The sequence below is a fragment of the Podarcis cretensis genome (genome assembly GCF_951804945.1).
Source record: "Podarcis cretensis genome assembly, chromosome: 15".
NCBI lineage: Eukaryota > Metazoa > Chordata > Lepidosauria > Squamata > Lacertidae > Podarcis > Podarcis cretensis.
Window position 1 is genome coordinate 31,775,845 of NC_137185.1, and position 14,809 is coordinate 31,790,653.

The 14,809-nt window shown below is 42.6% G+C and overlaps 1 protein-coding gene across 12 annotated transcripts in view; it reads right to left on the minus strand.

Annotated features, from left to right (window-relative positions):
- The window catches only part of ST3GAL4 (ST3 beta-galactoside alpha-2,3-sialyltransferase 4), a 177,319-nt gene that overhangs the window by 26,403 nt on the left and 136,107 nt on the right, over positions 1–14,809 (minus strand). The window contains exon 1 of one of the 12 annotated variants that reach the window (XM_079955169.1): positions 8,160–8,329. The exons of 10 other annotated variants lie outside the window; for them this stretch is intronic. Coding sequence is in view for 1 of the 2 variants with exons in the window: in XM_079955167.1 (XP_079811293.1) it covers positions 2,070–2,078 (9 nt within the window). In the remaining variant the exon portion in view is untranslated. Of the gene's footprint in view, positions 1–2,069; positions 2,100–8,159; positions 8,330–14,809 lie in introns of those variants that run through there. One more of the 12 variants, XM_079955167.1, reaches the window with a different exon arrangement.

The window sequence follows — 14,809 nt, forward strand, 5'->3', positions numbered from 1 at the left end:
TCATTGAGGAGTATTACTTCAGACAACTAGCAGAGCAGAGGCAAGTATCTTTCCCTTGGAAGGGCAGATTTAGTAGTGCAGTTAAAACCAAAACAAGGGTGCTGACTGTAGTGTCGATTTAGAAGGTTTATTTTGCTGACTTTACCCTTCACAGGATTGAAGAGTCTGGTATGAGGGCTGGAGTGGGGCTCGTTTGGCAGAAGCTTTTAACATCTACTGCAAACCACACGAAACTACAAAACATTTCTAAAAGCTGCTTGACATTCAGAAACCTTCACACAATAGAAAGCTTTACCTGTCATCTGACATCTTTTCGACAAAGAATGTGTACAGTGTAATACGAAACTCACCCAGTTTCAGAACTCACTAGATCAACAGGATCCACTGTCTTTTTCAATTGTTCTAAGCAGGGATCGGCAAATATGTCAGTTTCAGTTTCTCATATATCCAGTTCCCCACATTTCCACAGCAAATTGCATCTTAGTGCAATTTTCTCTCAATATACACGTTTTTGTATGCAGCTTTGACAAATAGTCACATTCCCCCCCCCCCAAACCATTTCCCCTACTCTGATGCTCTTTAGAACATTACCTTCACTCTTGTGTACATTTTATGCACAGTGTCCTCCAATATATGCATTGTTGCAAACATGGGTTGGGGAAAGGCATTGCAAAATTCAGAGAACTGCAAATTTCAAAGGACAGCTGTGCTTCAGATCATGTATGTATTGGTTCAAGAAGAGTGCATTAGGTAGTCTCTCATTAAAATGCAAACAAAACTGCATTTCTCCCCCATTCCTAATTCTAGGTGCGTACAATGATAATGGTGTCTGCTTCCAACCTATGCACATTCATTAGAAAGGGCGTGGGAAGACACAGTACCCACAGTTGTACACATAGAGAGCTCCCTCCATATGATGAAAATGCATATAGAGTAGAAACAGAGGGTTGCATCCATTGCTAATTCTACTCTGCCCACTGAAGTTAATGGACTTGACTAACTTAGGTTCATTAATTTCAATGGGTCTACTCTGAAAAGAACTAAGCTGGATACAACCCAGAGTCTGTTACTATGATACTGCCCCAGTACTTGGAACAACTGGAAAGGGCTATGGAATGAGATGCTGATGGAAGATATAATTCCATGGGGGCTATTCTGATAAGACATACAAATTGCAGAGTTGGCAGATAAACTGCCAAGACACTGTCATGCAATTTATTCTAATCCCCAGGCATGGGCTGAAGCTAAGCAGGGACTGCCTAGGCGGAAAGTCACCCAGGAGCCCTACTAAACCCCAGCTTCAGTTCCACCAGACAAAAATAAGTAAATAAACTTTGACATTCCGTTCAGATTCAGGGCAAGCAATCAAACTAATAAATGGCCTGGAAGGTAAACGTCTAATCCACTTGCTAAGAAGCAGCATTGTGTGCATATTTATTCATTAAGTATTTCATTTGTATGTTTAACAAGGTGGTTCTTGTGTACACATGCTTAGTAAGCATTTATAAAAACAATAGCTGTAATAAATCAATACCATAATAAAGAGAGACCTGAAATGCAACTAACTTATGAACTTTGCAAGTGCAAGAAAACTAGTCCTGAAACTGACTAGCATTTTATTTAAATTGGGACCCATGGTTTACACCAAGGCAAAGCAAGATTATTTAAAGGTGAAACTAACTGAGCAGAGGTCCTCCTACCAGCTGCACATGAGGAAGGTGGGAGATGAATACCGAAGATTCTGGCGTATTAGGCAACTGGGCGTATTAGATGACCCCCCCAAAAAAAATTGGCAGCTGCAATTTGGGGGTTCGTCTTATAAGCCCAGTCGCCTAATATGCTGGGCAGCTCCGTGCCAAGAGAAAGCCACCCGGGGCGGAGCGCAGCCCGCCGCCCACTGCCCACTGCTTCTGAAGCAGCAGTGGGTGGCCTCCGTGCCGCGCCACCTATACCCTGCGTATAAGACGACCCCCAACTTTTTAACCTCCTTTTTGGGGTTAAAAAGTCGTCTTATATGCCAGAATCTACGGTATCTACATTGTATTAAACTGCAGTTCATGGTTACTTACAGACACCATCTTGCTAGCTCCCCCAGCCAGCTGCCGTCAACATAATAATTTTGTCTATTTAAACGGCAGCAGGGACACAGGGTAGACAAATACAGGATCAAAAGTCATTGGGCAAACAAAAGAACACTAGCCAATACTAAACAGTTACTAAACATCCGTCGACAGAGTGCAATAAACTCTGGAAGTTTTTATTTCCCTGTCACAGAGAGCCCTTTCTTTCTCTTTTTAGTTCCATTCATTGATAGAACCTCTCTGTTACTCTTATGCCAACACATAAGGCACCTTATCCAGTCTTGCCCCATCCACCAGCAAGAGAAGGGAAAGCTATAGAAAGCATCCCTTCTCTCATCTCTGTCAGAAAGCATACTGTAATTCCAACTGTCCCAAGACTGCAGAAGCCAGACTAAAAGGACACTGATATCTGCCTCAAACCAGAGGAACAAGGGTGTTTGGTAGTTTTAAGTACAGTGGTGCCTTGCAAGATGAAAAGAATCCGTTCCGCGATTCTCTTCGTCTAGCGGGTTTTCCGTCTTGCGAGGCGTTCGTCTTGCGGGGCACCACTGTACATTTTATATATGCATATAGTTTTAATTCCATTAATGTTCAATTGGTTTTTTAATTATTGCTTTTCCCCCAATGTTTTAAGCTATTGTTTTTCTAATCTGTGAGCTGCCCTGAGTATCATCAGGGGAAAAGGTGGGGTGTTCTTATTCTTAATGCTTTACATTGTTTGTATTTGTTGTAAGCCACCTTGGGGGAAAACTGATTGAAAATCAGGGAAAGGAGGATTTAGTCCAGGGTTCTCCAAACTTTCCTTGCCTCGGGCCGGTGTCTCCGGTGACGATTGCATGGCTATTTCTGGCGCACTTCCGGGTCAGAGGAGGCCCGTGCGCATGTGCACAAGCTATTTCCGGTGCTCCTCCGACCTGGAAGTGGGTCACTGCGGGCCAGATAAACAAGTCCCTTGGGCCTTATCCAGCCCCCGGACCATAGGTTGGTGACCCCTGATTTAGCCCTTTGGCAACTGCCTTAAGCTGGAGCCAGTCTGGCATGCTGACAGGAGGGAGTCATCCATTTCCAGCAAAGGGAAATAAAGCAGAGAAGCCACAAACAACATAATGGTATCACCAGGGCTATTTTTCAGCCTGAAACTCACCAGAACTCGGTTCCAGCACCTCTCAGGTGGGTGGCATTGTCATTATAAGAGAACAAGGGAGGCATTCATGGTGAGTTCTGGCACTTCGTTTTCTAGAAAAATTTCACTGGGTATCACCACTGGCAGGAATCATCTGCCCTGAGTCAGAGTCATTCTAATATGCTGGAGATGACTCCACCCGAGTTCATTAAATAAGGAGGGGGAAAGCCTTGTGCCACTTACATATCACTCTAAACCAGGTATGCCACTCACTGGTTAAGAATGAGAAATAGTCAAGACACATTCCACTAGTTGTCACCAATTCATCCTAGATAGAGGGCAGGTGTGTCTAAGGCAGCTCACAGTCCAGCAAACACAGACCCAAGACCTCTAAGACCTCTTCCTGCTGAGCCACCAATAAGGCCAAAGACAGGCGAGAGAAGACTCTGCTAACTGGCCTATGACAGTGATAATTTGTGATAGCTAATAATGCAAGATGGACCACAGCTGGCTGTATCATAAGATTTCCCCAAAGACTAAAAAAACCCCAGATTTTCACCTCTACACTACAAGAGGAAGCTAGTAAATGGTGAAGAGGTGCACCATCAATGGCTGACATATCCAACCTCAAAAGATTTGTTTTTGTTTTGTTGCAGGTTCAAAAGATTGAAAGGACATTGAAGAGAATTGTGCTTATCTAAAGGAAAAAACAATTGATATTAATCAGCAGAAAACTAGATGACCCTCGAGTCCCTTCCAACTCTATAATTTAAACAGAGTTGAAGATCAAGAAACTATGGTTCACTTCCTTGGAAAATATATCCAAAATGAGCTTGTACAGCTTTCAGCAGGTGCTATAAAGCAGAAAATTTGTACACATGCAAACTCAGCGAAATACTACTCAATTATTCTGGACTGTACACCTGATGTCAAGTCATATTGACAATACATTATGTTGATGTACTTTCAATTGTACGCTTTCATTCTTTGATCTGATATAGCTTCCAGGAGTTGAGGACTTCTTCCCACAGCCCAACTGTTACCATTCATCCCTTACCAGTCAGTACAGCTCATCAGTCCCTGGGATTGGCCCCAACTCAGTACAATTTATTTGTATACAGCAGGTGTTCTAAGCTCCCAGATGCACATAAACTATGAATCTCTGTATAGTTGTTATTATGGCAATAAATTATAGAAATACTACAACCCTAAGCAAAACAGGAGCAGCACTTTTAGCTGCCTGTTTTGATCCAAAAGGATGTTAATTTACTCCAGGGCAACACATGCCTCTTTCTTCCAGAAGTAGTTCAAAATTAAGGGCCAAGTTCCTATTGTGCTATAGTAAAACAACAGCACTCACGTGTTTTACTATTAGATTCCTATGTCGGTTTCATAAGCCTATCGAGCTGGCATCACATCCTCTCATCTTGCCAAAAATACTTTACTTATTATTCAGTTCAAATATTTATTGTTGCTAGCCGCCCTGAGCCCGGCTTTGGCTGGGGAGGGCGGGATATAAATAAAATTATTATTATTATTATTATTATTATTATTATTATTATTATCATCATTCTAATTTGTAACCTGCCCTTCAAATGCATTCACATTACTAAAGCATGGCTTACAGCAATTAAAATATCACAAAATAATAATAATAATAATAATAATAATAATAATAATAATATGCTGTAAGCCTCCCAGAGCGGCTGGGGAAACCCAGCCAGATAGGCAGGGTATAATAATAATAATAATAATAATAATAATAATAATAATGTTTTTATATATTTTCACGGTACAGAAGATACATTTTGAGAAAACAATTGTTAGAACAGTAAACAGCAAGTAACTTGTTCTGATAAACTTACAGACTTTGATCAAGCCATGTGTTAAAGTTTCATTTGATTACTCTAAAATATCACACCAAATTTTCCCATGAGTGCTGGGTGGATTGCTGCCACATTCTGTATTTATGTATTTAATAAGCATTTGCCGTATGTTATAAAAGGAATATGGATTGTGTTTGCCCTTTTCCCTGGCATGTTAGTTTCTCAGCCAATGCTACTGACCATACTCTGCTATAAGAAGAATCAATGTTCATATTCCAACATCTGGCTATCTCCATACGAGCAACAGTCAACTGAAGGGCTAAGAGGTCATCTTTAGGATAATCATGAGCAGACATTATCTTAAGCCCAAGCAGTGCTAGTGCAAGGGACATTTCAATTGTTTTGTTGTATATCAAGCATATTTCTTTGAAGGCAACATTCCAGAAGTGTTTGATGATGTCACAACACCACCACATATGGAAATATGTACGGTACCTTTTGACTGTGCATCCCCTCCAACAATTATTAGTATTATTATTATGAACAACCAACAATACTAAAATAAAAATACAATAATGGAAACTGGTCCAGCAGATAAAAGCTATTGAGCCTTTCCCACAGGGCCATCTCTTCCCCCCACCCCATTGATAGTAGGCTTGTAACCAGGCAGAGGGCCTTCTCGGTAGTAGCGCCCGCCCTGTGGAACACCTTCCCATCAGATGTCAAGAAAATAAACAACTATCTGACTTTTAGGAGACATCTGAAGGCAACTCTGTTTAGGGAAGCTTTTAATGTTTGATGTTTTGTGTGCTTTTAATATTCTGCTGGGAGCCGCCCAGAGTGGCTGGGGAAACCCAGCCAGATGGGTGGGGTATAAATAAGCTATTATCATTATCATAACTCTATTGCAGTCAATACTATAGACTACTCACAAATGGTACCCTAAATGGTAGCATAGCGGGAGAGCATACACTTTGAATGAATAAAAATAAAAATACTTCATTTATTTATATGCCACCCATCTTGACTGGATGGCCCCAGCCACTCTGGGAAGCTTCCAACAAATAAAAACATCAAACACAGTAAAACATCGCAGAAGATGTTTTAAGTGAGAGGATCTCACATCCAATCCCTGCTTTGCTGGCGGAAATGAATAGTAGCATAGACCGAGAACGATTTCTGCTTGAAACCTTGTAGAGATGATACAATCTGGTAGATGATGTTAAATGGACCAAGAATGCCAGCAGTGAAGTATGGCAGAAACTGTTGGGCAAAGGATCCGGACTTTGAATGAGTCTTCACATTCAGGTGCATGCTTTACAAGGTTTACAAAGGTGTTGCCTGGGAAGTATTTTAATGAATTTAAGCATTCTGGTAGGGAAGGTAAATAATTTGAAATAGTTGAGGGCACAAATCTGTATCACAGGATATGGGGCATTATGAGTGGATGCGACGGGAATCAAAAGGAGAACTGTATACACCCATCCTGAACAAAGCAGTGCAGCTAACCACTAAGAGCACACAGAACAGTGGCTGCGGATAAACAGAAACAGATTGTTAGCATTGCTAAGTAAACCATTGTGGGGTTGCTTTAATGGAAGGCATCCCCATGCCTAGTTCAGATCAATCATTTTCTTTTTCTTTTTTTTAATAAGATATTTATTAAGATTTTCAAAGATAATACAAAGAGAAAAAACAAAAGAAAATGCAAACAACAAAAAACAACAAAAATGCAAAAATACAAAAATATAAAAATACAGAAATAAAAACAATTTAAAAACACGTACAGTTTCCATTCACTCATTTTCTTTTGACTTATTTTCCCGACCTCCTCACACCTCCCTTTCTTATATTCCAATTCAAATTATTTGTTCAGCAAATCCTCACCATTAATTCTTTTACTTATTTCAGATCCCTATTTTCCATATCTCTTAGCATTACAGCTGGAAACCATTAATTTCTTTCCAACATCATTCTAACATTCATTAATTTTACAATATTTCTGCCAATAGTCTTTAAACTTCTTCCAATCTTCTTCCGCTGACTCTTTTCCCTGGTCACGGATTCTGCCAGTCATTTCTGCCAGTCCCATATAGTCAATCATCTTCATCTGCCATTCTTCCCAGATCAATCATTTTCTGGAACAAATTGCATCAACTCTTTTCTACACGCCAACCACCAAGTACTAGAGCAGCCAGGAGGTATCAGCCCCTGCAGATGACTCAAGATTAGAACTGGCTGCAGTAGCAGGACTTTTGAGAAAGCCTAGAGACACGTCGGGGAAAAGCAGCTGGAGAAACTGAGGAATCATATAGACTTGTACGGGGCCATCTAGTCCCAACCTCTGCAGTGCATGAATCTTTTTGCCCAACGTGGGGCTCGAACCCACAACCTTCAGATTAAAGAGTCTCCTATTCTACTGACTGAGGAAGGAAAGCCAGGGAGGCTGCATGTATTTTAAAAGGCATTAAGATAGTAGGAAAGCACACAAGATAAGAACCTGGCAGTCATGCATGGTGAAATGCATTCCTGATCTAGAAGTATTTGTAGCCAGGTCTGGAGAAACTGGCTATAACAGAGGGGAAGTATGGCAAAGTACATGCTGCGCGTGACGAAGGTCTAGTTTTAATTCCCCACATCTGCACCTGGGACTGAAGAAGACACCTGCCTGAAGTCTTGGAAAGCAACTACCACTGAGTGAAGAGCAGCCTTTACCCACATGGTGCCCTCCAAATGTTCTAGACTATAATCAGCTGACACCACCCAAGATATTAACTTAATTTGGCCTGGTTTGCAGAACCTGGTAAAGAATGACTGAGAATGAAAGTGTGAGCGTGTGGGCCGGGTTCCGAATCTAGTTGCCCAGGAAGAAAATCCTTCCCCATTTACTTCAATAACCTGGCGCCATCTCTTCTCAGAATGCAACCGAAATTCCAGAAACAAAGTGAACTGCAATATTCCTTCCAAAGATGCATTAAAACCTTGTTTTATAAATCTTATAATGTTAAATGCCACCAAAGATTTTCGAGTATTTGTAAAGATGTAAAAGAATCTCGTGGACTTAAATATGAGATTCTACATATTAGATTTAAGTCCTGTTCTGTTATTCTAACATTTACATAGACTTACCTAAACTTTTCAAAAGTGTGTAACGCATAAACAGCAAGTACCACCTGGGTCTTTGATCAAAAGGCTCCAAAACTGCCCATGGCATCTAAGTAATGAAGGGAGTGGTTAAATCTAACCAGTGGCTCAAAGGCATCAGCTTCAAGGTCTCCTAACAGTCACAAGCTGCCCAGCTCTTCTGTAGCAGTGAAGTTGCTAAATATATGACATCTCTTCCCCCAAAGGTCCTCTGTCACATCAAAAGAGATTAGCCAGGGAGTGAAAAACTAACAGCACTATCTGACCCATATCTACTCAGAAGTAAGTGGGGCTAGGATTATAACCAAAGACAGTTTCTTCCCCACCTGGTGCCCTCCAGATGTTCTGAACATCTCCCATCACAGCTGACCACCAACCACACTGGCTACAACTGATGGGGTGCTGTAGTTCAAAACATCTGGAAGGCATCAGGTTGAAGAAGGATGATAATACGTGGTATTTTCCTGTTTTTGCTTTATTTATATATGGCAACAACCATAGTGTTTCTGAATTACATCACAGTTCAAGAGAGTGCTGCATTATTTACTTAAGGATTAGTTTTTCCAAGCTCTTAAAGGTGAATCAATCAACCTTTAAAAACTACGCTCTGACCTCAGAAGCTCCCCTTTGATGTACAATCAGTCTAAAAGGTGCTTAGGGCAGACGATGCTTGCGGTCAGGATTTTCCCACCACAGTTTCTGCCCCTCTCTATGTTGCAACTTTGGCTGGGAGTGGGTTGAACAGAAGCAACTTTTGCTGTTCGCACCAAAACTGCTGTTCACACCAAATCTATTAAGAACTACTTGGAAGTCAAGTACAAATGCTAGCCACAATCCTTGAGTCATTTACCCTCTCCAAGGTAGTATTGGGAAAGTGAAGGGAACTACTTTTGATTTGGGGAATGCAATCTTAACATGCCATATGATGACACAATGGACTTGAAAGATAATGCATCTAACTCACCTTATTCCAGAGTGAAAATGGAAAAGAACAGAATAAAGACATAATATATATATATATATATATATATATATAAGACATAAAGGAAACTGAATAGAAGGTTCAAAAGTTTTTAAGTCATAAAATTAAGTTTCTAGGGAAAGTCATGCCATCGGTCCATCTAGGTCAATATTGTCTACACTGGCTGGCAGCGGCTTTCCAGAGTTTCAGACAGGGAATATTCGCAGCACTACCTGGAGATACTGGGGATTGAACCTGGGACGTTCTGAATGAAAAGGAAATACAGATAGCAAATATATGGAAAAGACGGAAGTCAGTTCTCAGCTCAGATCTGCACAGTTAGCCAATAGGGAAGCCGTTCCCCTCCTATGCTGACTTGCTCACAGCTCTCTTTGATACCAGGGCAAGGCAACCACAACAGCTGCAGCAGGCATTTACTGTAAAATCATGGAAGAAGAAACACACTGGCTGGAGGCAGGGTAATGCAAAGGGTTTAAAATAAGAACAAGGTTTGTCTTTTGGGATTCCTAACAGTTTGCAAGCCTCCACAGTTTATAGTTCTGTGTGCACACAAAATAAGGAACCTGAGGATGAGAGGTTAAATTCCATCACTAAATCTATGTGGCACAGTGAGAGCGAGAGTGAGAGTGCAGTGGTTGTGTTATTGACCACGAGACCCCACTTCCTTCTCCATATGCCCTGGGCAGCAACCGTTTGTGCTTCCTCTTAATCCACCAAAACATCCTCAGCGGTGTGGTGAAATCAATCCAAGCAGCAGCATGGACTGGATAAAATTAGTCAACTAGTATGGGTGAATACTGTGCAAAGCCAGCATGGGCCAACAGACAGAAGGCTGCAATGCGGAAACCTGGGACCCCTCTCTGATTCCACCAGTGCAGAGTTTGCTTGCCCCCTGTGCAAGCTAATGGAGACCAAATCTATAGACGTTTTTCCTCTAAGTCCTCCGTGTTCTGTCTTCAAGGGATCTCTCCTAGGCTAGATTGATCTACTCCTTGGCTCCCGTTCCCTACCTCCTTCCACAATGTTCTGTAATTCCCCTTCTGTTTTTCTATTTCCCCTCATAATAACTGAAGCTCAAGGAAACATACCAGGGCTCAGTCTAACCTTGGTCTTCCATCATAGCAGAACTGGCCTGATGGCTGATTTCCTCAGCATCTGCTGAAATTCTGATATCCTGCAAGTTCAGAATATTCCACATCACCATCTCTTGTCTGCTTTACGTTAGAAGTGCAATTCTTGGAACCTGGACTAATTAAGGACAGATTGGCTATTGGAGCTAATAGACGACCGAAGTTAACGGGAGTCTGGAAGATGCTCAAAACCTTCCCACACAGATAGAAGCAGAACCCAGATGTCATGCTGATCACATGGCTAAGAGAATTATAATCCAATTCAAGATTGGGAGGATACGATTATGGCAAGACCTCCAGATTCCTCAGCCCATTTCAATTACAGAATCTAACACCTTCTTCCACTATCAAGCCTGTAAAAACTAGAGAAATGTTGTACAGTGGTACCTCAGTGGTACATACGCTTCAGGTTACATACGCTTCAGGTTACAGACTCCGCTAACCCAGAAATAGTGCTTCAGGTTAAGAACTTTGCTTCAGGATGAGAACAGAAATCGTGCTCCGGCGGCACAGTGGCAGCAGGAGGCCCCATTAGCTAAAGTGGTGCTTCAGGTTAAGAACAGTTTCAGGTTAAGAACAGACCTCCAGAACGAATTAAGTACTTAACCCGAGGTACCACTGTATTTGTGATTTCAAAAATACATGCCATCAAGTGGGAGTGGAAAAAGAAAAAGGGGAACACCGTCAAACTAGCAAATAAAGAAGATCCTGGGAACTTGGGAGTTATCAGGGATTGGAATGCACCTAAACCTTAGGAACTATTATTTTTGCCTTGAATAAAAGTGTTTGCTTGAAATTGCAATGATCCTGTAAAAAAATGTTTTTTTCAGCAACCTAAGAGGTTCTCTTCCTCTTGTCCCCACCACAATACATGGCATTCTATCACACACATATCCAAAGACTGATCTTCCCAATGGCTGCTACTGCAGTCTTCAACTGCAACTTCTCCCTTCTTCTATTTACCGTATTTTTCGCTCTATAACACGCTCCCAACCATAACACGCACATAGTTTTTAGAGGAAAACAAGAAAAAAAATATTCTAAACGAAACAGTGGGTGTATGATTTTTGTGGTTCATGCTGTGGCCACAGACATGTGATCTGACGGTGAGTTTGGGATAGCCCAATGCAAAAATCCTGAGGATCCATGTGGATCCGCGCTTTGTAACCATGTTTTACGTGGGGAGGGAAGGAAAAGCACTCAAGGGACAAGGAACACGCGTGGGGTGGGTGGAGAAGGATGCTGTTAAAAATGCAGAAGAGAGGTATAAGAGGAGAAGGCTCTTATAAGAGGAGTGGGGAGGAGAGAGAGACAGAGAGCCTGCTTGAAAAAACGTTGCTGCTATTTAGCGAGTGGGGAGGAGAGAGAGACAGAGAGCCTGCTTGCTTTAAAGGAGCCAACCGGACAGGAGCCGCTCCTCTCCTCTCCCGCTTTGCTCCTTTAAAGAAGCAGGCTCTCTGTCCCTCTCCCCTCCCCACTCAGCGGCTCTTCTCCCGCTTTGCTGTTTCAAAGCGAGCCACGGAGGAGGGAAGGAAGGGGAACCATGGATCCTCTGCTCACGACTGCAGCAGATCCCCCCGCCATCCGTAGGCATTCGCTCCATAACACGCACAGACATTTCCCCTTACTTTCTAGGAGGAAAAAAGTGAGTGTTATGGTGCAAAAAATACGGTAAGTTACAAGTCCTAGTATGGAAGCATATAAAGCATGGGATGTGCAATTAGCTGGCAACAAAAGTAGATGGATAAAGAAACGGCAAGTAAAGAATGGCAGGGTTTTTTGTCCTGTGAGAGGGGTTTGGAAGGTAAGTACTTTGGAACTGTATCTGCTTAAAAAATACAAAAATCTAAATACAAAATATAACATGGTTCAGAAGGCATGCAAGATCCAATCGTATGCCTGCTGGTAAATAAAAGACCACATTTTGCTCTACTGCCATATTGCCCTAAGCAAAACACAATAGAAGCTGGATGCCCATTATCTGCTATTTAAGGCATTCATGCCTTAACAAAGACTTCAAAAACAGTGAATAGCGGAATGTTCAAGAGGGTTGGGAGACACCATATGGCTGACTGTTGTGTTGGATCCAGTCTACAGCAATATGAAAGTGTACTACAGGCAGAACTAGAGGCTATGGATTTGATACTTAAGCAGTTTAGGTACACAGGATTCTATCAAGTAAGGAAGCTGAGACAGGGAGAGAGGAGATCAGACCTCATTAGTTTTGTTGTGGTTGGGTCTCTTCCTGCTTAAGAGTTTCATTTTGGCTTACTTGGGTCACCCACGTGAGCCAAAAACCTCAGTTTCAATTCTGCTTCTGGTTTTGCCAAAGTGTGTGTATAGCTTAGAGGAAGTATGTGCCTCCTTTGACATATTTCAATGAACCGAAGCGTATTATTTCAAATGATAACATTTATATACAAAACAGCTCTTCACCACTGAGGATTTAAGCCATGGATCCAGAAAACAACTTTTCTTCTACTCATACTGTTATCTTTGGCTGAGACAAGTCCACCTTAAAAAAAAAGGCAAAACCTCACACTGAATGAAATGAAAACCGTTATTATTAATAGGAGCTATCGCTTCAAGTGGAGCTGGAAGCCAATCTTGAAACCATTTAAAAAATACATAATTTAAACTTGGTTCCTAAAACAGCAAATCTGGTGCCAAGATATTGGGCAAAACAACCCAAAAGGTCCTCTCTCTGATAACACCAACCGCTTCAGAAGGCAAGGGCACATGGATTCCAGCCTTAAATATTGATCTTGATAAACAAGCAGATGGATGTACACGTAGGAAAGGTCCTTGAATGAAAGCCCAGTCACTTCACATCTCCCTCCTAGCCTCACTGAAGGCTTAAGCCAATGTTGGGGAATCTGTGGTCCTTCAGTTGCTTCAGGACTCCATCTCCATCAGCCTGCATTGCCAACAACATCTGAAAAGCCACAGGTTCCACGTCTCTGGATTAAGCCAGACAACTCAGGCTGGACCTCCTCCCTGGACCAGGTTACAGTGGTACCTCGGGTTACATATGCTTCAGGTTACATACGCTTCAGGTTACAGACTCCGCTAACCCAGAAATATTACCTCGGGTTAAGAACTTTGCTTCAGGATGAGAACAGAAATCGTGCTCTGGCGGCGCAGCAGCAGCGGGAGGCCCCATTAGCTAAAGTGGTGCTTCAGGTTAAGAACAGTTTCAGGACAAGAACAGACCTCCAGAACGAATTAAGTTCTTAACCCGAGGTACTACTGTATTTTCTCAGAGGCAAGTTCCCCTTTATCCAGGGTTGCTCCTTGACCTCACTCACAAGTTTACCCATACAGTGCTTTCCAGAAAGCTGACCACGTGGGCTATGGAGGACGTGGCATAACGCAAAATGGCTGCCACATCCAAAACAACATAAAAAGGTAAAGGTAAAGGTAAAGGTACCCCTGCCCATACAGGCCAGTCTTGACAGACTCTGGGGTTGTGCGCCCATCTCACTTAAGAGGCCAGGGGCCAGCGCTGTCCGGAGACACTTCCGGGTCACGTGGCCAGCGTGACATCGCTGCTCTGGCGAGCCAGAGCCGCACACGGAAACGCCGTTTACCTTCCCGCTGGTAAGCGGTCCCTATTTATCTACTTGCACCCAGAGGTGCTTTCGAACTGCTAGGTTGGCAGGCGCTGGGACTGAGCAGCGGGAGCGCACCCCGCCGCAGGGATTCGAACCGCCGACCTTTCGATCGGCAAGTCCTAGGCGCTGAGGCTTTAACCCACAGCGCCACCTGCGTCCCTAACATAAAAAGGTGCTGTAACATAAAATTGTGCAGGCATGCCTCCCCATCTATGGAGAAAAAAAGGCATCTACATCAGTCACCATCACTCTTGTAACTACCCTCTATTCAGAATGAAAGGGAATGTGTGTCTAATCCTGGCATCCAATGGCAAGTGGGCATGCTTAAGAGGGCATGTTGGATGGCCATCTGTCATGGATGCTTTAGCTGAGATTCCTGCATTGCAGGGGGCTGGACTAGATGACCCCTGGGTCCCTTCCAACTCTGTTAGGAGAGGAGAAGCCAGTACAAACCAAGCACTGACCAGGAAGAGGAAACAGTAGGGTATTGTCGGTTTGGGGGGGGGATATTTTCACACAGGCTTCATGGGAAACAGTAGAGAGTGTTGGCAACCCCTAAAACATTTTTAAAACATCATCAAATATATGGTAGATGAAAAAGAAATGCAGCCTGGTGAGGGGTTGATCAGAAGAGGAATGGTGAAATATCTCTTGTGAAAGAAGGCATGGGGAGGGGAATAAGGTAACCTGAGCTGAACTCAGCTAGGTAAGCAAAGTACATCATCGGGCAAAATGGTAAGTTTCCATTCCCACAGGCTAATTGAGAAACATGCAGAGCAACATCAGGAGGAGGACTGACATTTTTTTAAAAAAGAGTTTAGCAGCTCAAGATTTAGAGGATGGTAGCCAATAGGGTTTTGGAAACACAGGAACAGTCAACATGGATCAAAGACCTGAAAAGCAAACTAA